Consider the following 27,651-nt stretch of genomic DNA (forward strand, 5'->3'; position numbering starts at 1 on the left):
ACTTTACAGCCCCCGTTGGAGGCAAGAAATAAAGTTTTACAAACACAGTTCGTTAATTCGTTTAACCATTCTACGCTAGAACACGGTACATGAACACTTTTTTTTTTTTTTTTTTTTTTGGTTTTTCGAGACAGGGTTTCTCTGCGGCTTTGGAGACTGTCCTGGAACTAGCTCTTGTAGACCAGGCTGGTCTCGAACTCGCAGAGATCCGCCTGCCTCTGCCTCCCGAGTGCTGGGATTAAAGGCGTGCGCCACCAACGCCCGGCTGGTACATGAACACTTTTAAACGCTTGAGTGTAGATGGCTTCTTTTGAAGCCAGGGAGTCCCACAGGCAGCGACCCGGGCTGCCCTGGACTGACAGGGATGCTAAGGGCTCGGCGGGGTCCGCTCTCCCGTGAACTCGGCTTCCGGGATCCAGGTGAGGCCTTGCTTGGTCGCTGGCGTCAGGCCGGACCGTGATGGAGAAGGGAGAAGAGGATGAAAGCGGGGTCCGTCGCCAATCCCGACCTCAGGTCCCCAGACCTAGGGACACTAGGATGGCCGAGAGCCCCGCAATCCGCCAGAATGGGAGACGGCCAGCCACGCCCCTCGCTCGCGCCGCTTCCGGCACCCCGGCCCCGCCCCGCGCCGGCGCTGCCACATCCTCCGGTGACGTCAGCGCGCGCCGCCATATTGGGAAGCGCCGTCGCCGCCGCCGCCTCCGCTCGGGATCCAGGGCTGTGTGGGGCCACGGCCGCGGGCGGAAGGCAGCCTTGTGTACCCCGCCGACTCCCGGGCCGCCGGCTTCGCCCAGCCCCGGCTCCTCATGACTGCCTTCGACCCCGCAGCCCACGGACATCGCCCCAGCGCCGAGAATTAACACGGAAGCTCCTGGGGCCGGGGCCGTGAGGGAGAGGCGGCCGGTCCCGCGTCCCTGTCGGTCCGGCGCGGCGCTTCGGCCGGAGCCATGACCTCGCTGACCCAGCGGAGCTCGGGCCTGGTGCAGCGGCGCACCGAGGCCTCGCGGAACGCTGCCGACAAGGAGCGGGCGGCGGGCGGCGGCGCCGGCAGCGGCGAGGACGAGGCGCAGAGCCGCCGCGATGAGCAGGACGACGACGACAAGGGCGACTCCAAGGAAACGCGGCTGACCCTGATGGAGGAGGTGCTCCTGCTGGGCCTCAAGGACCGAGAGGTGCGGGCGAGCGCGGCGGGCCGGGCGGGGGGTGGCGGCGGGGACGCGGGCTCCAGGTGGGTCCAGGTGGGCGCCGGCCGCGGCCGTACCTAACCCCCGGCTCCGGAGCCCAGCGTCCCGGAGCGCCCAACTTGTCCCGAGAAGTGTGGGAGTCAGCCCTCTCCGGAGGGGCCCTGGGCGTCCCGGATCCTCCCGGTACTGACCCCGAGTGCTTGGATTTTTCCTTCCTCTTCACAAACCTCACAAATCCTCTTCCTTTCGAAATCTTGGCAGTCTTTGCATTTGTTCCTCGCTTTCTTGCGCCAACGATTGCAATTCCAACCTGAGACGACTCGGTAGACCCAAAGACTCGGAGCTACCACCGCTCCCAACTATTGAGGGTCCCTCCCTTTTTTTTTTTTTTTTTTTTTTGCAGGTTTTAAGACCTGAGAGTCTTTCACGGACCTACTTTATGTAAAACTTCAGTTAGGGCATGCTGTTAAGAATTGTTTAAAAACGCAATGCAAAATTGTTATAAAGCCTAGGAAGTAACTTTTTTTGGGTGAGCTTGGTTTGAGTGAGAGACCAGTTAAGTATTGCGGTTAGTTTATACGTTGTCGCCCTCAGTTTTGCCATTTTAAGGGAGGGCTTTGTCATGCAGTGATGTGAATACCAAGTTTGCGATTTGATGAAAAGCGGAAAAGGTTTAAGATAGGCTTAAGGTGTATTCTGACTTTTGGAGAGGTCTTCACACCCCAACTATCCAGGGCTTTTACACAGAGATGTTGAAGAAATGCTAGTGACCATCTCTTTGCAACATCTGGACTCTGTAGTTAATGTTTCATCTTACTATATACCCATTTATTTTAAAAAGTGGTTATTTTTAAAGACAGACCAGCAGGTTTGGCTATTTCATAAATCATGTATGATGAGGTGGCCCGGAAGCTTGTTTCGTTTCAGTGTGGAAACTCTAGACAACATGTCTTGAGAGTCAGAAAGGTATGGGTCTTGTTTTTAACTAAGTTTTCAGAATTTGGGAAGGAGAGCAAAAGCCCAGTTCATCCCTATTAAAAAAAAAGTTTTCTAGTTCCCCAAACTTAACGGCGGTAGAAAGGTGAGGTTTTTTTTTTTTCATGGACTGTTTGTATTCCCCGGATATTAGGTACTGTCCAGAGAAGTGATTTGATTCTTATTGGAAATGGTCATGTGCCTTAGTAGCAGTCAGCTTGGGCTACATGAGAAGCAGCTTCAGATTGCTTCCACGGAATTTGTTTAAAGACCTAGTTAGGCCTCAAACTCAGGACAACCTGGGTGCCTGTTAAAGCAGACGCTGGCCTCCTGGCTCTCTCAGCCTGGCCAGTACCTGTTACAGAGTCCTGGCTCCTCCTTGCGCTTGCCACCCAGCCTCCTACCCTTAACCTCTCCAGCCCCTAAGCTTCACTCCCTTCCCCTAGCTGCTCTTCCCATGAAACCCAGCCATTTTGGCCAATTGCTCTGTCTCCTGACTCACTCCCAGCCTCTTGCCTCCTTGTTCTTCTCTCTGGCTGTTTTCTCCCTCCTATCTACAACTAACCCTTTCCTCAGCCTATACCTAGGAGCAATCATGTCTTCGTTTTTTTTTTTTAATATTCATTCCTGGCAATTGTTTTATATATATATGCATATATATTTTATTTATTCAGGTTGTCATTTCAGGTTTTTTCTTTCCTTGAAACACCCCTACCTGGGGCCACTTAAGGGGTTCTGGTACTAACTGGGTGACAAGTCAGTGACTGATATTTAGAGGCCACTGCTAGGATGTCACATAGGTTCACCCATAAAGTCAAATTAAGTAATTAGCAAGATTCTTTGGATAGTGTGGGACAGGGCAGGGTAAGTGGTAGGTATTTGTGGGTTTTCATAGATGCCTCTACTAGAGTAATTTCAGGATACTTTCGGTAAGAATTTCCTTAAATAACCAAAAAGTGTAATAAGATGATTTTTCTTTGGTTTTAGAGGATTAAACTCAGGGGTCTCATATTGTACCACCACTAACTGTAACACTGACCCCTTAAATAACTTGTTAATTACTTTACTGGTGACTGATCTAAATACTTGAAGTTGGATTTGACTAGTTTCTTTACTTACCTATTTAAAGATTTACTTATTTTTATTTTATGTCTATGACTGTTTTGTGTGTGTGCGCGTGTGTGTTTTCTTGGTGCCTGAGGAGTTCAGAAGAGGGTATTGGATCCTCTGGAATTAAGAGTTACAGGTGATTGATTGTAAACTGCCATGTGGGTACTTAAAATTGAACCTGGGTGTTCTGGAAGAGTAGCTGCCAGTGCTCTTAACCTCAGAACTTCCTCTCCAGCTCTGACCAATTTGATCTGCAGTAAGGGAGCTGGGGAAAAAGCAGGGTTGGTAAAGTGCTTGCCACACAAAGGCCCTGGGTTTACTCCCCAACACTCAAGTGAGAGGCTGGAGTGGGGTCACAAGGTGAGCCAGAGAGGAGTGGCTCATGAAGACCCTCAGCAGCCACTCTAGCCTATTAGCATTCTCCAGACCAGTCTGGTACAACAGGGTGATTGGCATCAGAGAGCCACACTGAAGTTCACCTCTGGCATCTACATGATCATATATGCACACATCCCTGAACATACAGTAAAAAAAAGTATGCCGGTTGAATAGAAGTGAGACTTTGTAGTCCTTTGCTTTATGAACCAGCAAAAGTCTCAGAATTTCATAAAAAGTGGGAAAATGGTCACTTTAAATGCTTGGGATTGTACTTTTGTACTGCTTACTGTTAACACCTATTTTGTTTTGCTTTGCTGGGGGAGGGGGCAGGATTCTCCATTGTGTTTAACCCCAGAATTGCTTCTCTCCCTCTCTCTCTCTCCCCTTCCCCTCCTCCCTTTCCATCCTCCCTTCCCTTTCCTTTCTCCCTCCTTTCTTCCCTCCCTCATTCATGCAGAGTCTCTTTTTTCATAGTCCTGGCTATCCTGGAACTCTGTAGATTAGGCTGGCCTTGAACTCAGAGATCATTCTGCCTTAGTGCTGGGATTCAATTTGTGTGCCTCCACACCCTGCTAGGATTTCTTTTTGTTTTCTTGAACTCTCTGTGGATCCTCTTACCTCTACAGGTTCCAGCTTTAGGATAGCTTCTTCTTGAAGTGTCTCCTGGTCTTTTGTTTTGTAGTTAGACTTGTCCAGTCAGTTGTTCTCCCTGGAGGCTTGGGAGGAAAGAGTAGGAGTGGAGAGGGGGGCGGGTATTCTGGAGACTTTTTCAGAGCAGTGTTCTTGTTTGTATTTATTGTGTTCTTGAGCATGGTTCGTTCCTGGTCTGCTGGTGCTGTCTTTTTCTAGTGTGGTTTAATTTTTTTCAATGACCAGATTTTCTTTGTTTTAATAGCCTTTGGTAACATCATCTTTAAAGACAGCATCTCTGATGCTTATAAGAGTTCTACTGCAATAACTCTTGAAAAGTAAGTAGTGATTAGGTGGGTTTATTTAAAGATGATAATTTGGCAGGCCTCAAAGATACTGGACAGTTCTTGAATCTGAGGTTTCTTCTTGGATTGGTGATCCTCTCCCTCTCTAGCTCCTTAGTATTGAGATGACAGGATGTGCCACCAGACTTAGCTTGGAAGTTTAAAAGATGGAACTGACTTTGTGTGGCTTTCACACTGTGCCCAAAGATGAGTTCCTTTTGAAATAAATCTTTGGAAAACAGTACTTACCAATATGTATAAGTGCTTTGTAAAAAAAGAAATTAGAGTATAACAGCTCTGCTCTCAAATCAGTAAGCTAGTCTGAATTCAGCATGTTTTCAGAATTTCAAGATGTGCTAAAAAGGACTCTCGCTGCTGACTCAGGAATATCAGAATCACAGAGGGCCTTGCCCAGCCAGACCCAGCTCTTTGAGCACTCTAGTTATCCAAACTGAGATCCTCCACTAGCACAGCCAGCACCTTACCCTCTGAGCCACCTCCCAGACCCTGTTAGTTGTGTTACAACTCTAATGTTTATGAAACAAGAAGAGAAATCCTGCTTTCTTCTATATTTGTGCTACTACATGCTACATTGTATTACTGTAGTGTATACACAAGGTTACATTGCAGTAGTGCAGTATACTAACAGGCTGCAATCTTTCCATCTCATGTTTCATATAGGCTATGAATTTCATACTTAAAGAGATGAAAATTCAAACCCTTCAAAAATATTAAGGTGGGAAGGGGTCTAGGTGTTTGCCACTAAGCCCGAGTTTGATCACAGGGACCCAAATGATAGAACAGAACCAACTCCAGTAACTTGTACTTTGACCTATATTGAAGTAGTGTGTCATTGTGTGTCTTCTGAAAATAATGAGCGAATGAGTAAAATAGTGAAATCCGGGTGGTAGAAAGCAAGGATTGACATTTGAATCACAAAAACTGTGGCATAGCCACGTCCACACATTAGTGCGTATGCACACACACATACATACATGAGCTAGGGATAGAAAACAGTAGAATAGCACTGTCTTTCCTCTTACTGCTTTGGTAGTGCTGGGATTTTTAACCCAGGGTCTTACATCTGCTAAACAAGCAACATTCTACAGCCAAACTACATAGCCATCCCTAAAGCTAATTTATTTTTAAAGTTAATAAGTTGTATTTGGTTTACTTGCTTTATTGGAGAAATTGTTCAGTTGGTGTCAACAGATGAAGTGCTTCTCACCTTGACCTGTACCCATGACTCAGTAAAATATTCTAAGCAAACCATATGTGTAATGAAGGTAAAATTATTCCCAAGAGCATGAACACTGATCTTGGAGGTGGTACTGGAAAAACTTATTCCCTTCATATTTTAAGCTTAGATATCCTGCATGTAAATATATATAGCTCATCTTATATTTCATGAGGGAAGAGACAGTGAAATAAGTCCTACATGAGTTTGCACTGAGATCACTTCAGAAATGTTTTTTGGGTTTTGGTGTATGTGGTAAGGTTGACACCCAGGGCCTTGGCATCCTACCTGCATGATTTGAGCTAGGTGCTGATGTTACAAAGTTTTGTTTTTAAACTTTTAAGGGACATTCAGTCTGTATAGGAAACAGATTTCCAGGTAATTTCAGTGTGTGTGGATACTGACTTTAGAGTAAATAAAGGGTCTATATATACTAGGGACTAGAGAGGAAGTCTCAAATAGGAGCCACAAGACTGCTCTCCTAGTTATATTTCTATTGCTATGATAAATAAACACCATCACTAAAGGCAACTTGGTGACTAGAGTTGATTTCAACCTATAGTTGTAGTCTGTCCCTAAGGGAAATCAGGACAGAAAATGTATGCAGGAACCTTGAGTCAGGAATTGAAGCAGAACCCATGGAGGATGCTGGCTTGTTCTTCCGGGCTTGCTCAGTTTGCTTTGTTATATACTCCTAAGACCAGCTGCCCAGGGATGGTACCAGCCACACTGGGCCGGGCCTTTTCACATAAATCCTACCCTTCCAATGCTGGGGATCACACTCTGACCTTGAGCATGCTAGGAGCCCAGCTTCGTTCCTGTTATTTCTTGATCATCCTGGACTTGATAAGTAACTGAATGAGTCAAATGTTTCCACATTATCTGTGTCTTTTCATTGAAATTCCTATTCTCCCTACCCTCCTTTCTAATCTCAGACCATCTGGGCTGGGCAATCTGGAAACCTGAAGTATGTTTGGTTTCTTTTCCCTAGATGTAAGCCCAGAGTCTGTGATTGTTTTCATTATTTCTCTTCTCCAGAATACTGTTCCCTCCTGAGATATCAGGAGCCCCCAGACTTACAAAATCAGTGATTTTTGTGACAGCTGTGTTGAACTAAGTGCCAGGTGTAGTTGTTTCCTTATGCCTCCTGGTTCCAGAGGAAAACTGGTGAGGTGTCTGGCCTCTTCTACCCTTGTTGTAATCAGCACTTCCCACATTTTGATTTTTCTCATTTCCTCCTTGTGGTACTTTGTTTTTTTAGGGGAAGAAAATAAGCCTTAGTACCTTCAAGGCTAGAATTTTCACAGAGGGTGATTAGGCCGGGATTCTGCAACCTTTACAAGTTATTTAAAAGAATATTTTTTATATTTATTTGTGTGTGGGTGTGCAGCACTGACCACTGGAGGCCAGAGGACAGCTTGTGCGAGTTGACTCTCTTCTTCCATTATGTGGTTTCCCGGGACCAAAGTAGGTTACCAGGTCTTGGGTGGCAAGAGCTCTTTATTTTTGAGACAGAGTCTCAGGTAGCCCAGGCTGATTTTGAGTTCTGTCTAGATGAGGAGGTCCTTGAACTTGTGATCCTTCTGCCTCCCCTTCTGGAGTATTGGGATTGCAGGCACTGTCTACCATTCTTGGTTTATGCCATGCTGGGGATAGGCAAATCTCCCAGTTGAGCTAAATCTCTAACTCTGGTCCATAGCCTTTTAAAAATTATTTGTATACATATATACAGTGTAAGTAACAACAATTAATGAAAAAAAGGCTGATATATTTGAAAGAGAACAAGGAGAGGTATATGGGATGATTTGTAGGGGGAAAAGAAAAGGAGGGAGTGATGCATCTGTATTATAATCCTTTAAAATAATTTTAAAAATTAATATAATTTGTTTGTGGTGGGGAGGGGCATATGTCTGTAATCTGGCTGGCCACCAAGCTCCCAGGATCCACCTATGCTAGATACATGAACTCATATCCTTGTGCTTCCATAGCAAGCAGTGCTATGCACTAAGACATCTTCTCAATCTCTAATTTTCCCCCTATTTCTGAAATTTTTTTACAATGCTGAGGGTTGGCCGGGCGTTGGTGGCGCACACCTTTAATCCCAGTACTCGGGAGGCAGAGACGGGTGGATCTCTGTGAGTTCGAGGCCAGCCTGGCCTACAAATCGAGTTCCAGGACAGCTTCCAAGACAATACAGAGAAACCCTGTCTCGAAAAACCAAAAAAAAAAAAGAAAAAAAGAAAAGAAAAAAAGAAAAACAATGCTGAGGGTTGAACCCAGGGTATTAACATACCAGATGAGCATTCTTAGCTCCTCCTCTATGTCTTATTTTAGGCTGTGTAGCCCAGGCTGGTCCCAAACTCCTTGGTTCAAGTGATCCTCTGCTTCAGGCTCGCAAGTGTTTAGGCTCGAAGTGCTATGTGCTCCTGTATGTGGTGACACTTGAGCACAGTGAAATATGGGTTGTGGCCTAACGAATAGGAAACAAACATTTTACACAGGAAGAACCTCTATGAGAAAGTTTATTCTTCTGAAAATAAACTGTCTTACTTGATTATAAAAGCAAATAAAAATTGTGTCAAGATAAGTTATGATGGAGGTTATTTATGGAATACAGAATATGAACATTATTGGCACAGGATGAAGCTGGGATTGATATTAGAATCAGTTGTGGGCTTTAGAGTGTAGAGTGTAGAAAGGAGTGGAAAAATTGAAGACTCAAATCATTGGGGGGCGTCTAAGAATTACTAGAAATGTTTACAGTTATTTTTGAGTGTGCATGTACATTTACATCATGGCATGCATTTACAGGTCAGATTACAACTTGTGAAAGGGGGTTCTCTTTACCTTGTGGGTCCCGGGTTATCAGGTTTGCAAACACTTATCTCACTGGCCTGAAATTATTAGAATTTGTGAAATTTGGTGCCAGTCTTGGGTGAAGATTAAAAGATACAAAGACACACACACACACACACACACACACACACACACACACACACACACACACACACATTTTGACCTGCATTTATGTCTATACCACATGTATGTAATTATGTCTACACCACACAGAATTACTGAGATTTCTTTGTCACTGTAGCTTGTGGGAGAGAGGAAATAAGAGGTTGGGTTGAGTTTAAGACATGAGTATGGTAGAAATATGCCTTTTAAACAAAATTCAAGTAGTCTGAATATGTAGGAAAAGTATAGTTTACCAAAAAAAAAAAAAAGAAAGAAAGAAAAAAAAATAGGACTTGGAAATGTGGATCAGCTGTGGCATAAGAGATGAGTGAGGTCAGAGGACATGGGTTCTTGTTGCTTTTCTAGAGGACCCGGGTTGAGTTTCCAGTTCAATATTGCCTATAACTCCAGTCCCAGGGCATCTGACACCATCTTTGGGCCTCCGCAGGCATGCACGCATGAGGCTGAGGAGAGTGTCTCTTCGATAAAGACTCTTGCCCAGTGTGTGTGATACTCCAAAAATTCACTCAAAAGTTTACTTGTGGTAACTGCTTTATGCTACTACTGTGCTAAAGGAGACAAACAAATATACAAAGATGTATGTACATGTGTATAATTAAAAATTGAGATAGTTGTGATAAAGAAAAAATTAGGGGATGCTGTGTGAGAATGAATTTGGGGGTGGGGCTCAGTAGAGACTTTTCTGAGAAATGATGTTTGGTGAGATCCAAAGGATTGGAAGAGCCAGACTTAGTGATGATAGCCTATATTCAGAGGCCTTTGTTGGCCTTGAGAAACTGAAAGTTGCTATGTCATTTGCAAATTTTTAGTGTTTCTAGTACTTTGCTTTTATCGAGTTACTGATAGCATCTTGTTACCTTATAAGTTTGAATAACTAGTCTTTTTCTTGTTCCATTTTCTCTGATGTATGTAGAAAAGTCTAAAGTGAAGCCAGCCATTACTGTCAGCTGTTATTACTGCTAATACTTTTCTCACCTACTTAAAAAGTGGGTCATTTTGTGTGTGTGTATGGGGGGAAGAATATACACATGAGCATGCTTATATAAAAATGAATTGGTGTCCCAATTTTGTAATAATCTTTGCACTAGGATTATTTATTTTAATCTTTGAGCCAGCCACTTTTCTCAGACTGCCTGGGAAGGTACAGAAAAAAGGAATATACAGAGCAGGTGAGACCTGGGAGAAAGAACTATAGGAGCTCAAGTGGAGACAGCTGCTTCTCAAGGAGAGGGAGATGACAAGGGCTAACATTAGACAGAGGAGTCTGTGGCCTCTGAGAAGGCAAAGTCCACACGTGAGTAGAAGCCACTGTTTGAGGTTCCCTCAAGTATTCCCCAACCAGCCCTAGAGCCAGCTACCCTAACTGGCAGCCTCATCTCAGTGAACTTGGCCTGCTGTGTTGATGTTTCTTGAAATGGCAGACTTGCTGGTTTGAGACAGTCTCACTTTGTAACTCTGGCTGGCTTAGAACTTGCCATATAGACCAGGCTGGCCACCTTACTCTGCTGTCATAGTTCTGTGATTAAAGAAGTGCATCCCACACTTGGTCCTTATTTTTAAATGTGCTTGTCTTTGTATGTTATATACATTGAGTGCATATACTTTTGGATACTCTTGAAACTGGAGTTATAGTCAGTTGTGAGTGACTTGGTATTGGGGACCAAACTCATGTCCTCTGGAAAGAGCAGCATGTGCTCCTAACCAGTGTTCCATCTCCTCAACTCTTCTGCACTAGGATTTAAAAACCTGCTTCCTAGACAGTTAAAATATTCGGCAAGCCCTTAAGTGCATATGGTAAATAAAAGTGATCCAATGTCAAAAAGTTTGGCAAATGGTGAGATTACTTTTATTTACTTTTAGGTTTTCTTGTTTTATTATAATAAGTGACAAGACCAGTGTTTTGTTTTTGTTTTTAAATACATGGTATTCTGTAATGTAACTTAAGGTCTACAGAACTATGTCAAAGGATTTGCATTTCTTTTTTCCCCTCTCTTTTCCTTTATTTCTTTAAAACTGAGACAAGGTCTCACTGTGTTGCCCTGGCTGGCCTAATTTTCTATGTAGACCAGGCTGGCCTTGAACTCAGACATCTGCCTGCCTGTATCTCGCCAGTACGCCACCACACCTGGCTAGTTTTATACTATAGTTTTATACAACATTAAGAGGTCCACCCTGAAGATTGCTGCTTGTTTTTGGCTGGGACCATGAGGACCCATGACAGTAGGAGAGGATTGGATTAGCTAGTCCACTTGCTGGTGCTCTATTAGACAGTGCTGTCTATCAGGGATTTAGTAGTTATTAAAGACAGCTGGACAGTGTGATGAAACTGTGGGTATGCCTATTTTAGGTTTGCTAGCATCTCTCCTGACCAGTGCAGTGTATTAGGGTCTCTCGTGCATGCAGTGTTGTATGCGCTTTTTCCTAGTTTGGTCCCTTGCTGTGTCTGGATTCTTTGAGGGGTAGTACCTAACCACTTTATCTTGTAATGCCTGCCCGTTTTAGGACATAGGGACTAAAAAGAAAAAAAAAATTTAAATCACACTTCTAAAGTTTTAATGCCTCAGATTATTCTGTTCGGTCCTCTGACCGAACTCAAGTCTTTTTGTTTTGTACATGGTAAGTGAGATGAGGGGCACTGTTTTACAGCCCTTGGTCTCTCTGGCAGTTGCTGCTATTTCATCAAGAGCTATCCTATTAGCCAGTACTCTCCTGAGTGTGACTCTGACCTCTGAGCTCTTTCCCTTTTGTTGGAGGGCCCAGCCTCAAAGATGCCTCCTTCATTACTGTTTGGAGAATTTCAAACCCCTTCAAGGTTGAATTGTTCATTTGCTTTCCAGGAGTTAGAGTTGGATACCACCTGGATACATCGTTGATTCTTTTATTCTCTATACTTACTAGCTGTATATGTAAACACAGTTAGTTAGTTCTACCTCTTGAACAAAAAATTTATCTGCTTGATAACTGCTAGTTATTAGGTTTTTGTTTTTTTTTTGTTTTTCGAGACAGTTTCTCTGTGGTTGTGGCTTTGGAGGCTGTCCTGGAACTAGCTCTTATAGACCAAGCTCTCAGATCTGCCTGCCTCTGCCTCCCAAACCTGGGATTAAAGGTGTAGTCTTTTCCATAAATTTCAGGTACCTTTTTAAAAGTGGCTGACTTGCTGTGCTAGAGAGGAAAATTTTTGCTGGGACGCACAGAAGAACACTGTAAGTTTGTAGACCGTCAATAGGCTCTTGTAATTTTTTTTTTTTTGGAGAAGCAAGGCCAAGTTTTTCTCTAGTTCCTGACTGAGCGCTTCCTTGCTAACTTGTGGTCTAGACCATGTTGTGGATTCCTTGGAGAACTGGGTTGGCTGAGAGTCACTTGGTCCTGATTTACTTTTTCTGTAAGATACTTCATCCCATGTGGCACTGTTATCTGGTCAGTTATACTATCCCACTGTTCTTTTGGGTCAGTTTTACTCAACCTTTAAAAAACAAAAACTTCCCCTGGTAATTCCTGATGATGCTTTTGTCAGATGGGTTTTACTAGGTTATCAAAATATTAGGCTACTTTGTTGCTTGCTCTGTTTTTGCTGGCTTCATCTATCTTGTTTATTTCTGATAAAACCTCAGAACTTTGGCACAGGATTTTAAAAAAAATTCATCTACTTTCCTTTGTGAGTTATTCAGTTTATGCTTTTTTAAATATAAAATTTAACTCCGAAATATGGCATGAACTCTCTCATATATGGATTTTAGATATAGATCTGGGGAGTGCCAGCCTACAATCCCATGGCCAGAGAGTCTGGGAAACAGAACCTTCATTCAGTGGCTGATGGAAGAAGAGGCAGACTCCCATGGCTAAGCACTGAGCTGAACTCAAGAAATCCAGTAACAGAGAGGGAGGACTGATGACCAAAGGGATTAAGACTGGGCTGATTTAACCCCCAGAAGTAGCTGACCTGACAAGGGTTAACTCTTGAATCCCAGGCATCAGCCTGGGAATCCAGCATGGGACTGATCAAGACACCCTGAATGGGGGTGTCAGTGAGGAGGCCTAGGTAATCTATTGAGCCTTGGGCAGTAGATCAGTATTTATCCCGAGTATACACATGAACTTTGGACTCCCATCCAACAATGTGAGATGCACTCTCACCCTGGACTCTTGGGGGAGGGTCTAGGCCCTGCCCTGGATGAAATGACAGACTATGGACACCCCCAAGGAGGGCCTCACCCTCCCTGGGGAAATGAGGGGATATTGGGGGGTTGGGAGAGGGCATGGTAGGAGGGGAGGGAAACAGAGAGGGACCTGGAACTGACTTGTGAAGCAACCTTGTTTCTAATCTAAATTTAAATTTAAAAATAAAAAATAAATAAAAATTAACTCTGAACTCCGACGTAGTAAAGGTCTTGTTTTGCTGATATTTCTGGGTGGCTCATCACATGAGAACAGTTGGGACAGTAACATGTAGCCCTCTGCTCTCCACCATCAAAGGTAAACTGCTAAATTTTGTCCAGCTAACATTTTCAGACTGGTGTGCTCACCACACCCACCCCACTTCATGAAGTTCACTCCTATACGTAGTGTTTCACCTAGGAACCCCATTTGTGTGTGGGAACTACACAGCTGTAACATAATTTCATGTGAAATCAATTCCCAGGCTTCCCAAGGCTTTAATTGCTCCAGATCTTACTTGGTTTCTGTCAATTAGTGCTTCAATTATAGCTGTGGCTGTCTTGAATCTCCTGTGTAGATGGACTCTGGTGTACATAGATCAGAGATCCACCAGCACAGAGATTCCCAAGTGCTGGAATTAAAAGCCACGTGCCATCATGCCTGGCAAAACTATTTTTACTTCCCCTTCTTTTAATTCCGTTTATCTAAATGCTCTCTTTCTAAAACTCTCATTGAAAGTGTTAGTTTGAGCCTTCATTTGGTGGTGGCACATGCCTTTAATTTTAGCACAGAGGCCGGTGGTGGATCTTTGTGAGTTCAAGGACTGCCAGGACACACAGTCTCAAAAAAACCAAAAGAACAAAAAGTGGTAGATGGGGATTGTACTTTATAAGTCCCCACATCATTAGTAAAGAATTCTGATGGTCAGCTATTCTCTTAAAAATGGGCTAGTCACTTTGACCTGGCAAAGTAGCAGGCAGGCAGCCTTCCCTATGTAGCCCAGACTGGTTTGACTGCTAAGAGGTATGAGCCACCATTCTGGGATTGAGCTTTCATTTTTATTTATTTAAAAATTTTAATTTATTTTGTGTGTATGAGTATTTGTTTTCATGTATGCCTGCACTATGTGTATGCTTGGTGCCCAAGGAGTCCAGAAGAGAGCATTGGGCCCCTAGGAAGTGGAGTTAAAAGTTTTGAGTCACCATGTTCTGTGTAAATAGGGGCAATAAGTACTCAGTCTCTGAGCCATTTGTCCAGCCTGACCTTGAAGTCTTGAGCCATTAGAATGCCCCATATCCCCAGTGCTAGGCATGTGCTACTCTGCCCAGCTTGCTGTTTATCCATGTGTAAGAATATGTGATAAAAAGACAGTCCTCCCCCAGATCCTAGACTAACAATATACTAAGTACATTTTTAGTGTTTCATTATAAAAAGATGTGTTGTGGAATATTATTTTAACTAGGCAAAGACGTGTTACATTTGTTTATGCTGAGGAATATTTAACTGTGTAAAGGTGTGCTGTACTTGTTTATGCTACATTTGTTTAACGATGTAAAGATGTGTTACATTTGTTTTTGCTGCTGCATTTGTTTCACCTTGGCTGCCTAAGGCACCTGATTGGTCTAATAAATAGCTGAACAGCCAATAGCTAGGCAGGAGAGAGATGGGTGGGGCTGGCAGACAATAAATGGGAGAAATGTAGGATTGAATGAGGGAAGAAGTGGGGTGGGGGGAGAAAGATAGATACATTAGGGGCCAAAAACCGGGCAGCTGTCAGCTAGCAAGACAGGAATAGAACATACAGAAAAAAAGGTAATGAAAAGCCCCAAGACAAAACATAGATGAAGAGAAACAGGTTAAGTTATAAGAGTTAGCAGCCGGGCGTTGGTGGCGCACGCCTTTAATCCCAGCACTCGGGAGGCAGAGGCAGGCGGATCTCTGTGAGTTCGAGGCCAGCCTGGTCTACAGAGTGAGTTCCAGGACAGCTCCAAAACAATACAGAGAAACCCTGTCTCGAAAAATCAAAAAAAAAAAAAAGTTATAAGAGTTAGCAAGGAAAGAAATAAGCTAAGGCAGAGCATTCAAAAATAGTAAGTCTCCAAGCCATGGCCTGGGAGCTGGTTGGTGTACTAAAAGAAAAAGTCTGTGGTGAAAAGTACTCACAATTGCTTTGGCTAACGCTCTTTCTACTTTTGAGTCAAGGTGAATTGGCTGTTTTGTTTTCCTTGTTCTTTTTAAATAGGGTTACACATCATTTTGGAATGACTGTATATCATCTGGATTACGTGGCTGTATGTTAATTGAGTTAGCCTTGAGAGGAAGGTTACAACTAGAGGCTTGTGGAATGAGAAGAAAAAGTCTTTTAACAAGAAAGGTAAGAGGACTTCTAAATAATACCCCCCCATTTGCAAGAATTTGTTCTGTATAAGTGATGAATATTTTAGTAGCTTTAAAGTGTTTAAATAGTTTAAAATTATCTTTATTGGGTTGTGTTCTTTGTTCTTTGCATACACATAGCAAATGATGTCAGTCACTACTAGAATCGATGACCACTGCATCTTAGGAAGATGCTCAAGTTTGTTTGCTTCTGAAGACCTTGAGACAACTTTAGACAGTCCAGGAGTTTTGTGGAAATTAATTACTCATAGGGCATCCATCTTTTTGGGAGAATGGGATTGCTTTTCATCTTTCTTGTCCACAGCGAAGTTGTAGGTAGGTACTGCTGTGGTTGGACAGAAATATACACGCTAGATTCTGGATTTTTAACTTTAGTCTCAGTCTCAGATATTCAAGACTGATTCTTTTCCAGTCTGTTCTTACAATTTGGACATGGTGTTTCAAATCTATTTTTAAAAGTTATTGTATTATATGTATAAATCAAAAAAATTAGGCCAGAATCAAACATCTTGTTGCCATTTAGTGTTTTAAGACAAGAGTTAACATTCAAATTCCAGCCTTGATACTCTCTCAGGGTCTAGGCTAGGGACTAGACAGCAGGCGGGTAGGGTTTTTCTAAAAGGAGTCTGAGGGTGAGAGGGAGATAAACTGGCTCACATGCGTTCCTCTCATGGCTCTATTCTTCAAAGGTGGAGGCTTCCCCAAAAAGTTCTCTCCCAAAAGCTCTCTTTAAGATTTCTCTCTAAAAACTCTCTCCCCAAAGTTCTTAAAAATTCTCTAAAATTCCTTCTAAAAAGTATCCAAAAGTTTCTTCTAAAAGTTCTCCTGAGATCTCTTTTATCCCACAAGACTTCTAGTTTTTATAGCCACAGGCACATTTAACAATTTTCTAACAATAGAACATGCATATTTCTTAGAACCAGGAAGGCTGGTAGGATCTTGAGAAAAGCAGGTGGCCTCACATCTTTTCCCCTGGACATGACTTGCAAAACATCCTGGCAAACTTAAGTCTCAGGGGGATGTGACTTGCAACACATGCTGTTAACTCATTAAAGGGGGCTTCTCAGTGCTATATCAAAGGGAAAGTTAATGCTATGTAGTATGAGATCCGAGGCTGCAGCACTTACTGCGACACCCCGTAGGGAGAATTCCTTTCTCTGGGGCCTATTTGAGAATACGAAGCACCCAGTATGTATTCTATATACAGCCAAATACAACAATAGTAACAAATATTCTGGAGCTGATACTTAGGATATTAGATCCTACTTCTGTAATAAGTAATAGAGGCTTCTAACAAAGAGTATTCACTTTTTAACCAAGGCTGACCTGGAACTCACTATGTAGCTTATGGTGACCTTCACCTGGAGGTCTCCTGCCTCTGTCTGCCTGTGCTTCATTCCTTGCTCTGAACTTTCTGACAGATAAACCAGAGCATGATAATGTTATAAGAAGGCATGCTGTTAATGTGTTAATGAAAGTTACATGCAGGAAGTAATATTGCTGGGTTGGAGTGAATTGCAGCTAGCTTAGGGTGAGTGCTCCCTTAGCGTGTGTGAGGGCCTGTGTTTGAGCTCAGTACTGGATGGGTGGAGTAATGTGGACATGTTTGAGTCAGTCTTGCTGTTTTAGATTACTATATCATAAAGCAGGTTACAATTTTGTTTTGATTTTCTTTCTTTTGTAAATTTAAATTAGAAACAAGCTTGTTTTACATGTCAATCCCAGTTCCCTCTCCTTCCCCCCCCCACTGACCCCCTGTCCCATCCCCTTTCTGCTCTCCAAGGAGGGTGAGACCTTCCATCGGGGATCTTCAAAGTCTGCCATATCATTTGGAGTAGGGCCTAGGCCCTCCCCCGTGTGTCTAGGTTGAGTATCCTTCTATGTGGAGTGGGTTCCCAAAGTTCATTAGTGTACTAGGGATAAATACTGATCCGCTACAGAGGCCCCATAGATTAACCAGACCTCCAAACTGACATCCTCGTTTAGGGGGTCTGGAACAGTCTGGTTTCCCAGCTATCAGTCTGGGGCCCATGAGCAGGTTATGATTTTATGTTCGTCTGCGACTGTAGTAATTAACTGTGAAAAGCAACCTGAGGAAGCTGTCATTGTAGCTATCAATAGAATGCATATACAGGTTACTAATTTAGGAACTTTTCACTAGAGTCTTGACCTACGAAAGAAGAGAGTCAGTTTTGTGCTGTGCATGAGCAAGAGCTATCAACTGGCTCATCTGTTCCTTAGTTCTTTGTGCATTCAGTGTTTAAGTGCATCATGTACTGTGCTAGACTCTGGGAAACAGTGTCAAAACTTTAGTCAGTCTAGTTCTGAGTGATGTGAAGGTGAGGTTGTTGGAAAATATTCTATATGACTTAGTTAAATTTTAAAAGTAATTGCTGATTTAATTAAGAATGATACAGTTAGAAAACCAAAGGTAGCTGTTTTTCCTCATTCATTACTTCTGCCCCTGGAAGCCCAACTATATTAGTCTTTTTTTGAGATAAGTGTGTTTCTGTAGTCTCATCTGTCTTGGAGCTCAGTATGTATACTAGGCTGGCCTCAGACTCACAGAGATTCTCCTGAGTGCTAGGATTAAAGGCATGTGCCATCACTGTCTTCATTTTAAAGCCAACCTAGCAAATGGCCACAGCCATAGTGGCTTTAAGCAAGAAAAAGTTCTCTCAGTTTTGGAAGTCAGAGTTAGGAGATGTAGTTATGTTTTGTTTTCTCCAAGGCTCTAAGCGAGAATCTGTTCATAGCCTCCTGGCTTTGAGTTGTTTGATTCCTTAGCTTCTGGCTGCATCTGCCCACATACATGTCCTCATTGCTCACCACCCGTGTCATATCTGCTGCATAACTGACCTTGGACCCCTCTGTTCTAAGGTTGCAGCTCCCATAGGGTTTCTTATTTTGTGAATCTATTATTTTTTGTTAAATCCTTGAGGCTTTTTGAAACTCCTTTATCTATATAATAACATTTCCTCAGAGGTCCTGTTTTATCTTCTTTCCATTTCTTCTATGTTGGACTAGCAAGAATTTACTGAAGTGTAGAGCGTATTTATTTCAAACCCACACATATTCTTGAAATATTTTTCATTTTTGGCTTTCAAGACAGGGATTCTGTCTGTAGCTTTGTATGTCCTGGAACTCACACTCTAGTTCATTCTGGCCTCTGAAACTCAGAGATCCACCTGCCGGCTATTTTTGAAATTTTAAAGGAATTTAGACCTTGTTTGATTCTTTGATTAGTTTTGATCAGGAGCAATGAAATGTAAGATTTGCCTCCTGAAGAATTCAGATTGGAGCACGGGACTGAAAGAGGCCAAAGGTATTCCCTTGTGTTCTCACAGACAGCACCTGTGGTTACCTGGATAAGATGCCAGTCAGCATCCCAGCTTGGAGTGGAGAGGTTTCATGAGGCTCCCTCCACCCCCCAGTTGAGGAGCAACTGATGGCTGTGGGGGAGGTTAGTGTGTGTGACCACTGGTAGGTTGTCAGTACTGTGGTGGACACCTTACACACCTGTGTGCATATAGGCCACACACTGGCTAGACGCAGTGGTGTGTGTGTGTGTGTGTGTGTGTGTGTGTGTGAGTGTGTGTGTGTGTGTGTGTGTGTGTGTGTGTGTGTGTGTGTGTGTGTGTGTGTGTGTGTTGGGTGGGGAGATGAAGTGAGAGGAGGATTGGGAAGTTTGGGTTGGCAAACCAAATACATTATATGTTATGAAGTTATCAAATAGATAAAAGTATCTCCAAAACATTAAAAAGTTGAAGACCTTTAGGAGACAAATTATTCTAAGTGAAAGATGGTCATGGTCAGACTTGGGGTACATGAGGAAGGCGGCTGATGACGCCAGCTCCTGGCCACGTGGAGAGGGAAGGAGTGGGAGAAAGAAGTGTGTAGGTCGCATGGCTGCAGCACCACAGACATAGTATTCTTTCCCCTCAAGTTCTTTTTCTCCTTCATAAATCCTGGTCTAATTCAGCACCATGGAGTGCCATCCCGAACATTTCTGTATCTGCACTGTCCAGTATCATCAGGCCACCATCGAAAATTGATCTGTGCTGTAAAAAACACACTGGATTTTTTAAAGCAGTATTGGTAGAAACAGTATCTCAACTTTCAAACAAATATCTATTATGGGCCAGTGTTTGTTTATATCGGGTTGAATCCAATATTTAAAAATTAATTTCACTTTTTTCATTTCTTCAAGGCTAAATTTGTGGTTGACATTATGGTTGCGTATTTCTCTTCTATAATCCTGAAGAATAAGGTCTTACATATTTTAATCTTTTGTGAGATTGAACCAAAAACAACAACAACAACAACAAAAAAACATGAAGGACACCTTTTTGAAGAAAAGTATGAGAGAACAGACATATTTAAACATTTTTAATATCTACTCAACAGTCTGTAATGGGTTAAATTTTGGTACTACAAAATGTCAACTAGAAATGGGTTGCTTAAGTCTATGGGAGCCTAAGGTTGTTGAGTAGTGTGGCAGTATGGGCTACTTTCCTACCCCCTCCCCAGGATCTTCTGCTCTTCTTTTTGAGGTTTATTTCTTTTATGTGTCTGGGTGTTTTGTTTGTATGCATGTCTATGTACCACATGCTGTAATTGAAGAGACCAGAAGAAGGTGTCGGATTCCCTGGACCTGGAGTTAGAGGTGATTGTTAGCTGGTGCTGGAAATAAACTCAAGTCCTAGAAGAGCAGCCAGTGTGCTCATTAACTCTTTTCACTATTAAGATTTTAACCCAACACAGGTTTTAATTACAGATTTAGAGTCTGTCCTTGGCCCCTCCCATCTCTGATCCTCACCCTTTTGGTGCTGGAGATAGAATAATTTTATAGTCATTAAGGCTTCTGCTAGCAATGGCATTTAAAGTAAAACTTATACTTAAAACTGTATTTCCGCTTCATATCTTTTATTACCTTTTATTGAGCATAAGCTCAAGGGAGCCATTTCTTAATTTTGTTTTTGTTTCAATTTTTTTGAAGTTTCCTTAATGACATTTTTTGAGAAAATTAGAAAATTAGTGCCTTTTTATTATGTGAATTTTTCCATATAGTTGAGTCTGTTTCTGAGTCTAAGGATGTTTTAGTGAATGAATTTCTGCATTAAATAGCTCAAGGTTCAACATCAAATGAAATTACAGTAAGTGCTCTGAGCATGAAATATTTGCATACTTGTTTTTCATCTAATAAGTTTACGAGGGAAGATGGTATCAGTGGATCATTTTTTACTGCTTGTGTTTTAGGTGATCTGTAAATTGGATGCTCCAACAGGGGATGTTCTTCTTGATGAAGCTCTAAAGCATGTTAAGGAGACTCAGCCTCCAGAGACGGTCCAGAACTGGATTGAGTTACTTAGCGGTAAGCTGATGTATTAAACAGTAAACATCAGATTCTGCTTAAAGAAGTTTTTTAATTATGGAAAATGGTGGCTGGGATGATAATTAAAAACAAAAAAAATCTCCTTTTAAATGAGATGGAATGTTCTTCAAGCTTTCATCTGTTGTTTGTTTTGAGTCAAGGTCTCCTCACTTTGTAGTCATGACTGGGCTACTGACTCAGATCTGTCTGCCTTTGCCTCCTAAGTGCTGGGATTAAAGCCTCCACCACCATGCTTTGCCTATCATTTTTTTATCAGAATTATTGTTCGTTTACTGTTTAGAGTGGACCAAGCTGTGAGGATGTCTTTATAAACTATAAGCTATCTCTTGATCTTATGTAAACTAAGGGCTCATTGGGCTTTGTGCAATCTGGTGGTCAGTGTCTTGGTCATGTATCCAAATAAGTATTGTCCTAAGGGATTGGGTTAATAGGTTAAGGTGGTTGTACTTAACTAGTTAACGTTGTATAGCTGCTGACTGATGAAATCTTACTAGTATGAGTGCTGACTGAACTTGGTTTTCAACTTGAGCTCACCAGATCATTAAAAAGATTCTATAAGCTTTCTCCCAATATAGTAGGGTGTCCATTGGATTGGGTCAGAATCCATGAGGAAAATATTTAGACAATGCCTTGTGATTTTAAGTTGACTATAAAAGTTTGGTGGTAAGGAAAAATTTTGAGGAAATTTAGAAGTTGATTGGAAGTAGAGTATGGATTAGACCTTTAAAAGGTAAAAAATTCTACACACAGAAGAAAGTACCTTTTCAGAAGGATTAGAGTAGGCCAATGAGAAGGCTCAGCAGATAACCAGGCCCTTGCTGCTAAGCCTGGTTCCCTGAGATGGCCAAAATGTGGTCTGGAGTGTGAGACCTGTCCTGTATGACAGACTGTTAGAACACAGTTGTGTTGTACTTCACTTCTATGAAACTGTCAGTGTAGCCAGACAGTAACACTGGATCAGCTAGTGTTGCTAGGAGAAAGTGTTTCTTTGATAGCTTACCGGTTACTGTATGTGTAGTTAGTTTATGATAGAGTTAAAGTGTAGATTTTTAAGTAAGTATTTATATAGATGTGGTTATCATCTTATGTTGTGTTAGCTTGAATTCTCCAAAGTTAGCTAATACATGTTGTCTGAATTTAGGTTAGGATTGTTTGCTTTCCTGACACTAACATTAGGAAACAGAATAAAAATCTAAAACCCAAACTATCAGGTGATAAGTAGGCACTTCCGGAATGACGGATTGAGTTAAAAGTTGGAATTGGAAGTTAGAAGACCTTTGTGCACTTGTGCTGTTTCTTCTGTTTTTAAATGTTTATCCTTTCTGGAAGTCTAGATGTAGCTTGGGTGCCCCTTACCCTGTAACTTTCTTAGCGATAACCCTTAATAATAAATCATTTCTAATGCCTCATTTTGTTCTTAGGGCCTCATTCCTGTTTATTCTAGCCAATAAAATATGAAGGTTTCTCTCACTTAAATGTAATTCCTAAAAGGTTAGAAATAAGTCTTAATGTTTATATTCTTAGTACTATGATTCCCAAGAACATTGTAAATACTACCTTATGAAGTATCTTGCTTTCCTGTGTGCTCACGCTTAAGACCATATGCGCTTGCAGACACTGATTTGTTGTGACTTTTTATTTGAAATGTTTGTCTTTAAATGAGCAAAATCGCCTTGCTTATTAGTAATTCACAGTACCAACTTTTTATCATATTCATTAAGTCCTTTTCCAAAGTAAATTGCAACATTTTAATGGTTCTTGTATGGACCAATGAGATAGCTCCAAGGTTAAAGGTACTTGATGCCAGACCTGATAACTGACTTCTGCAAGCTGTCCTCTGACCTCCACATTTGTGGCATGAGTCATGTACATGTACACACACACACACACACACACACACACACACGCGCTCGCGCTAGCGCGCTTGCGCTAAATAATGTAATAAAGGCTGTCTCAGATAATTTATTCTTTGTAAAAAGCAGTTCCCATTTTGTGCTCATTTCCTTTAAATTACATAGGTGCTATACTAGCTCTTTAAAATCCTTGTCTGCCTATTCTCATTTTTGTTATTTTTTTGTTCATGGTTGATTTGGTTGACTATTTCCATTCCCCCTTAGTTTTGGGACACATTTTGTTCTTTGAAAAATCTAATGTGTTTTAAAATTGAGCACTCAGCATTGTGAATATTAGATTAAATTCTGAACTTGCTGTCTTTGTTCAAAAGGGTGTTTGATTTTTAGGATGCCTGCCTAGTATGTGCGAGGTCCTAAATTCAATCTCAGTATTGTTTCTCTTCCCCTGGGGCGGGGAGAGTGTTGGCTTTTGCTTTGGCAGACAGACATTTAAGTGACTTGTGGTCATACTTGAAAGCTTGGATAGTAAAGGCCCAGAGTAGTTTTCACTTGAGACTAGTTCAGCCTTGTTCCTAAAGTGTGGTCTTTCCGGGTCCTCTTGTGTCCCAGACAGTCACATAAGTGGTCCCCTTAGGCTAGTTGGTATTCAGGTTTTACTCACCTCTCTGAAAATTCTTGGCATTGTTTATCTTTGTCTTTTTGTTTAGCTTTGCACTTTCTCGACTCAGCTTGTGTGGCTTAGTTTTCTGAGACTTGAGAACTTTGTGCAGGTCTCTAGACCTTCTGCAGTCTGCCTTGTGTCTTTCAGCTGCTTTAGCCATCTTGATCTCTGACCGCGGACTTGGGCAGGGTGGCCGAGCCAGGGTGACTGCTGTGCTGTGCTGTGCTTTTTTTTTGTTCCTTGGGATATGCTAGGGAGCATACTTGGGGCAGTTTTGCAACCATTAGGTTTTATCTGAAAGTCATATTTTGGAATGCTTTATGACCAGTATCTGAAAAGTCACTTTTAATTATATTCCCCATATTTCTAATAACAACAAGGATTGCTTTGCTGTCCAGGATAGTCTTTTAATTTTTATTTTATGTGTGTGTCCCTGACTGTATGTATGTATACCAAGTGCCTGGAAAAGGTCACAAGGCCTTGTTTCCCCCTGGAATTTGGAGTTACAGCTGGCTGTGAGGCACCTGATGTGGATGCTGGAATCAAACTCAGACTCTGTGTGAGCGTTATGTGCTCTTAATTGTTCTGAGCTCCTGCCAAGGGTATTCTTTACTGTTAGGTGACAATAAAATAGTTTCTGTGGCCATCTGAACAGAAATACATTCCAGGTGCCCCAGTCCACTAGTCCTTCTGTGACAACAGTTCTGTGCTGCCTAATGACTACCTGATGGTCAGCCACTTACGGCTTTTCATACTTAAATGTGGCTTGCAAAGCTGAGGAACTGAAAAGTTTAAATTGCTCCGTGTTACTGGCTTTAGTAATTTTGATTCTCTTAGTGTTCAGGAACTTCACAGCCTTAGAGTCTTTACCCCGAAGAAAGGTGCTTGGGGTTGGTTTTTAATGCGTTGTGCTTTAGAAAAGTACTTTGGTATTTTGTTTTGTTTTCCCCCCAAACTGCAAAAGTAGTTCTGTGTTCATTGATGATCCTTTGGAAAATACAGTTAAACTTGTTACATATAATCTGAAAGATAGCTAAAGTTACTTATATTTTTGCTCCTTACCAAAGTTTGTAAAGGAATTTTTTTTTAAAAGATAGGGTTTCTATGTGTAGCCCTAGCTCTCCTGGAACTCACTCTAGACGAGGCTGTAGATAATGGCATGTACCGCCATGCTAAGCTGAAAATAAATTATTCATAATGCGAAATGCTTAGTTTAACTAAGTGTTTGTCTCAAAAGGAAGTGATTTTAGGTGACAAACTTAAGAACTAAAAATGATGCCGGGTGGCGGCGGCAGCGTGTGCCTTTAATCCTAACACTGGGGAGGTAGAGTCAGCTTGGTATATGGAGTGAGTTCCTGGACAGCAAAGACTACACAGAGAAGAATTCCTTGTCTCCAGAACAAAACAAAAAACTGTGAAAATGTTTTTTCTCTTCAGGGGTTAACTTTATATAATTTTTCATCCTTGTCCACACAAACTTTGCTGTCTTAGTGGCGGTGTCAGGAGTAACTTACAGTCACAGAGCTTCATTTTCCACCTGTCTGTTGAAGATCAGTAGTTTGTAGGGACACATTTACTGCTGTTTTGGGTTTTGGTGCTGCTTGTTTGCTTGTTTTGTAGTGTTGAGGGTTGCACTGGACCTTGTGCTGCTTTTATTTTGTAGAACAGTCTTTTGCATGTTGCCCAGATGCTTCCGCACTTGAGAGCCCCTGCCTCCATCTGGCGAGACTGTGCCCCACGTTCTGCCAGAGCAGGCAGGAACAAAACTTAATATTGGGTTCATTATTCTTTTAGATCAAGGGTGGTTGTGGATTAAAGACTACTATGCCCGAGAATGGGATGGGTGCCCGAAACCCAATGGTCCAGACTTGGACTTCATGATCTAGTGGGGAAGGGGGCAAGAATCAAAGTTCTTTGCTTATCTAATAGTTCGTTTTTTTGTTGTTACAGTTCAACAAATAATATCCATAATTCTAACTTCCGGAACATTCTTATTTAGGTGAGACGTGGAATCCATTAAAGTTGCACTATCAGTTGAGAAATGTACGGGAACGATTAGCCAAAAACCTGGTAGAAAAGGGTGTACTGACAACAGAGAAACAGAACTTCCTCCTGTTTGACATGACAACCCATCCTCTCACCAATAACAACATTAAGCAGCGCCTCATCAAGAAGGTACAAGAAGCCGTTCTTGACAAATGGGTAAATGACCCTCACCGAATGGACAAGCGCTTGCTGGCCCTCATTTACCTAGCCCATGCCTCGGATGTTTTGGAGAATGCCTTTGCCCCTCTTCTGGACGAGCAGTATGATTTAGCCACCAAGAGAGTACGGCAGCTTCTTGACTTAGACCCAGAAGTGGAGTGTCTGAAGGCCAATACCAATGAAGTCTTGTGGGCCGTGGTAGCTGCATTCACCAAGTAACTGTCACAGTGGAGTGTTTCCTTTTTCTCATGTGAACCAGTAGCTTTTCTTCTATTGACTTCTGGTTTTCTGTAGTTTGTACTTTCCCACACTAATAATTGGCTCTTGTTCTACAAAATGGTGGGCGGCTATTTCTTTTTGTATGTACGCAGGATTCTGCTGGTACGAGAGGCCTTCCTCTTTCTGTTTTTAATCAACCTTATTGCCATATTGGCACTCCATTCCCTGTTGCCATTCTCACTGTTACCTGTTGGGGTTTCTGGTGTACTTTGACTATCAGAGTACCTCCAGTCACCTCATTGCACAGCTTTTGGATTACCTCAGCTTGAGTTTTCCCACATGTGCATATTCACCTGGCATTCTGCCTACAATTCAGAGAAGTCACAACAAGGCCTTCAACTCACCAAAGGTAAATATCTGTATCTATTAGGACATTTTATACATAGACCTCAGTTGAGATGTATACTTAGCAAAATTATTTTTAAATTGAAACAGCACAGTAAATAGGTAATATAAAAACGCCCCTTGGATTTTGTTTCCTGTGTAAACCTATTGTATGATTACACCTGTTATAATTTTAGCTATTAAATCATAAAGGTCCAATTGTTTCACAAAGCCAGTTTGAGATGGGCTGCATTCCATTTATGCTGTATATAGTTTGAATTATATATGAATTGCCCCTTCTGCTGGCCACCTCTGCCTCGTCTTAGTATTTTGCAAAATTTAATTATGCACCTGGTGCCCTTCACTTGCTTCATTCACTGTTAGTTGATGGCAAAATACAAAGTAGACCTCTCATCATTGAAGGAGAGAAGATGTGCGATTCGTTCAGGGCTCTTTCTGAGCCTTGCCCCTCATGGTACTCGGCCTGTGCATCTCTTTTGGAACTTTTTTTTTTTTTTGACTCTTCCTGTTTTTATGATTTCTGTAGGAAAGAGGCTTGTGACCAGTACTAATCTTGAGTACTTTTTTCCTTTTTCTATCCTCAAGTAAATTAATGTCTGCTCCAAAATATCATTTATCTACTCATCCTTTCTTGAGGAAAAAAAATCAGCTATCAGTCCTTAGCAGATGTTGCATGTAAATTGGTAGCAAGTAATGACTGCAACTCAGATGATTAAGAATTTTGTAACAGAAAGCTCTGCTATGTTTTAATTTTATATACAATTATGATAATTAGCACATTGTAAGACTACAAACCTCTGCTTTTTAATGTTGATTTTATTCTTTATCACTGTTTATGTACCATTAGTTTCATAATGTAAATACTATACATTGAACAAATGTCAAATTTTTTATTACCATAGTTCATGTTAATAGTGGGGCTTTCAGGTGTCTAGAGACTTTTGGTTAACATTTGATGCAAAAATACTAGATGCATATTAACTTTAGAGTTGAATTTTAAGGGACTCCCTAATATGTATACTATCTTTTTATCTGAAGTAATAAATAAACTATGATCTTGAAAGTGCCTGAATCAGAGCGAGCGTGTCATTTGATTTGTTTCATTTCCTTTGCTTCAAGTGAAGCTTTTCTGAGTGTGGCATAGTAACATTTCAACTGCACGGCTTGACACGCTGTCTTTAAAGCTGGATAGGAAGTACTATAAACTTGGCAAGCCACATATTGTTTGTTGCAGAAACTCAGTTCTGCTGAATGAAAGCTGTCACTGACAATACAAATAAATGGTAGTAAAATATTAGTGACTATGGGCAGTAGTTTGCCACTCCGTTTATGATGATGCATGGGGAGAAACATTAAAATAACATATTTCCCTCCCAGTGACATACTATGATTAGCAATAAAGGTAGGTTTTTTGTTTGCTTTTTTTTAAAAACATGGATACCGAAAACTGACACTAGTATACTGAAATTCAAATAACAAAATTAAGTTTTTAATATATATGTATGAGTGTTATTTCTGCATGTT

At 41.7% G+C, this 27,651-nt stretch overlaps 1 protein-coding gene across 2 annotated transcripts; it reads left to right on the forward strand.

Annotated features, from left to right (window-relative positions):
- The first annotated feature begins 664 nt into the window (after window positions 1–664).
- On the forward strand, window positions 665–27,199 carry Golph3 (golgi phosphoprotein 3). Of its 2 annotated transcripts, XM_005078017.4 has the most exons (4): window positions 666–1,172; window positions 15,235–15,366; window positions 20,649–20,763; window positions 25,298–27,199. In XM_005078017.4, exons 1-4 carry the CDS (start codon window positions 948–950, stop codon window positions 25,720–25,722), a joined length of 897 nt encoding a protein of 298 aa, XP_005078074.1. In that variant the 5' UTR covers window positions 666–947; the 3' UTR covers window positions 25,723–27,199. The 2 variants fall into 2 exon arrangements, with proteins under 2 accessions (XP_021087450.1, XP_005078074.1); XM_021231791.2 differs by lacking the exon at window positions 15,235–15,366 and having other exon boundaries at window positions 665–1,172.
- Window positions 27,200–27,651: the final 452 nt, after the last annotated feature.

Source organism: Mesocricetus auratus, unplaced genomic scaffold (assembly GCF_017639785.1).
Source record: "Mesocricetus auratus isolate SY011 unplaced genomic scaffold, BCM_Maur_2.0 Super-Scaffold_100015, whole genome shotgun sequence".
Lineage (NCBI taxonomy): Eukaryota > Metazoa > Chordata > Mammalia > Rodentia > Cricetidae > Mesocricetus > Mesocricetus auratus.

Coding starts and splice junctions, on each gene's coding strand:
- Golph3 (XM_005078017.4), top strand. CDS start 948: ATGACCTCGCTGACCCAGCGGAGCTCGGGCCTGGTGCAGCGGCGCACC. Junction 1,173..15,234: donor TGGGCCTCAAGGACCGAGAG/GTGCGGGCGAGC, acceptor CTTTTTAAATAG/GGTTACACATCATTTTGGAA. Junction 15,367..20,648: donor AAAGTCTTTTAACAAGAAAG/GTAAGAGGACTT, acceptor CTTGTGTTTTAG/GTGATCTGTAAATTGGATGC.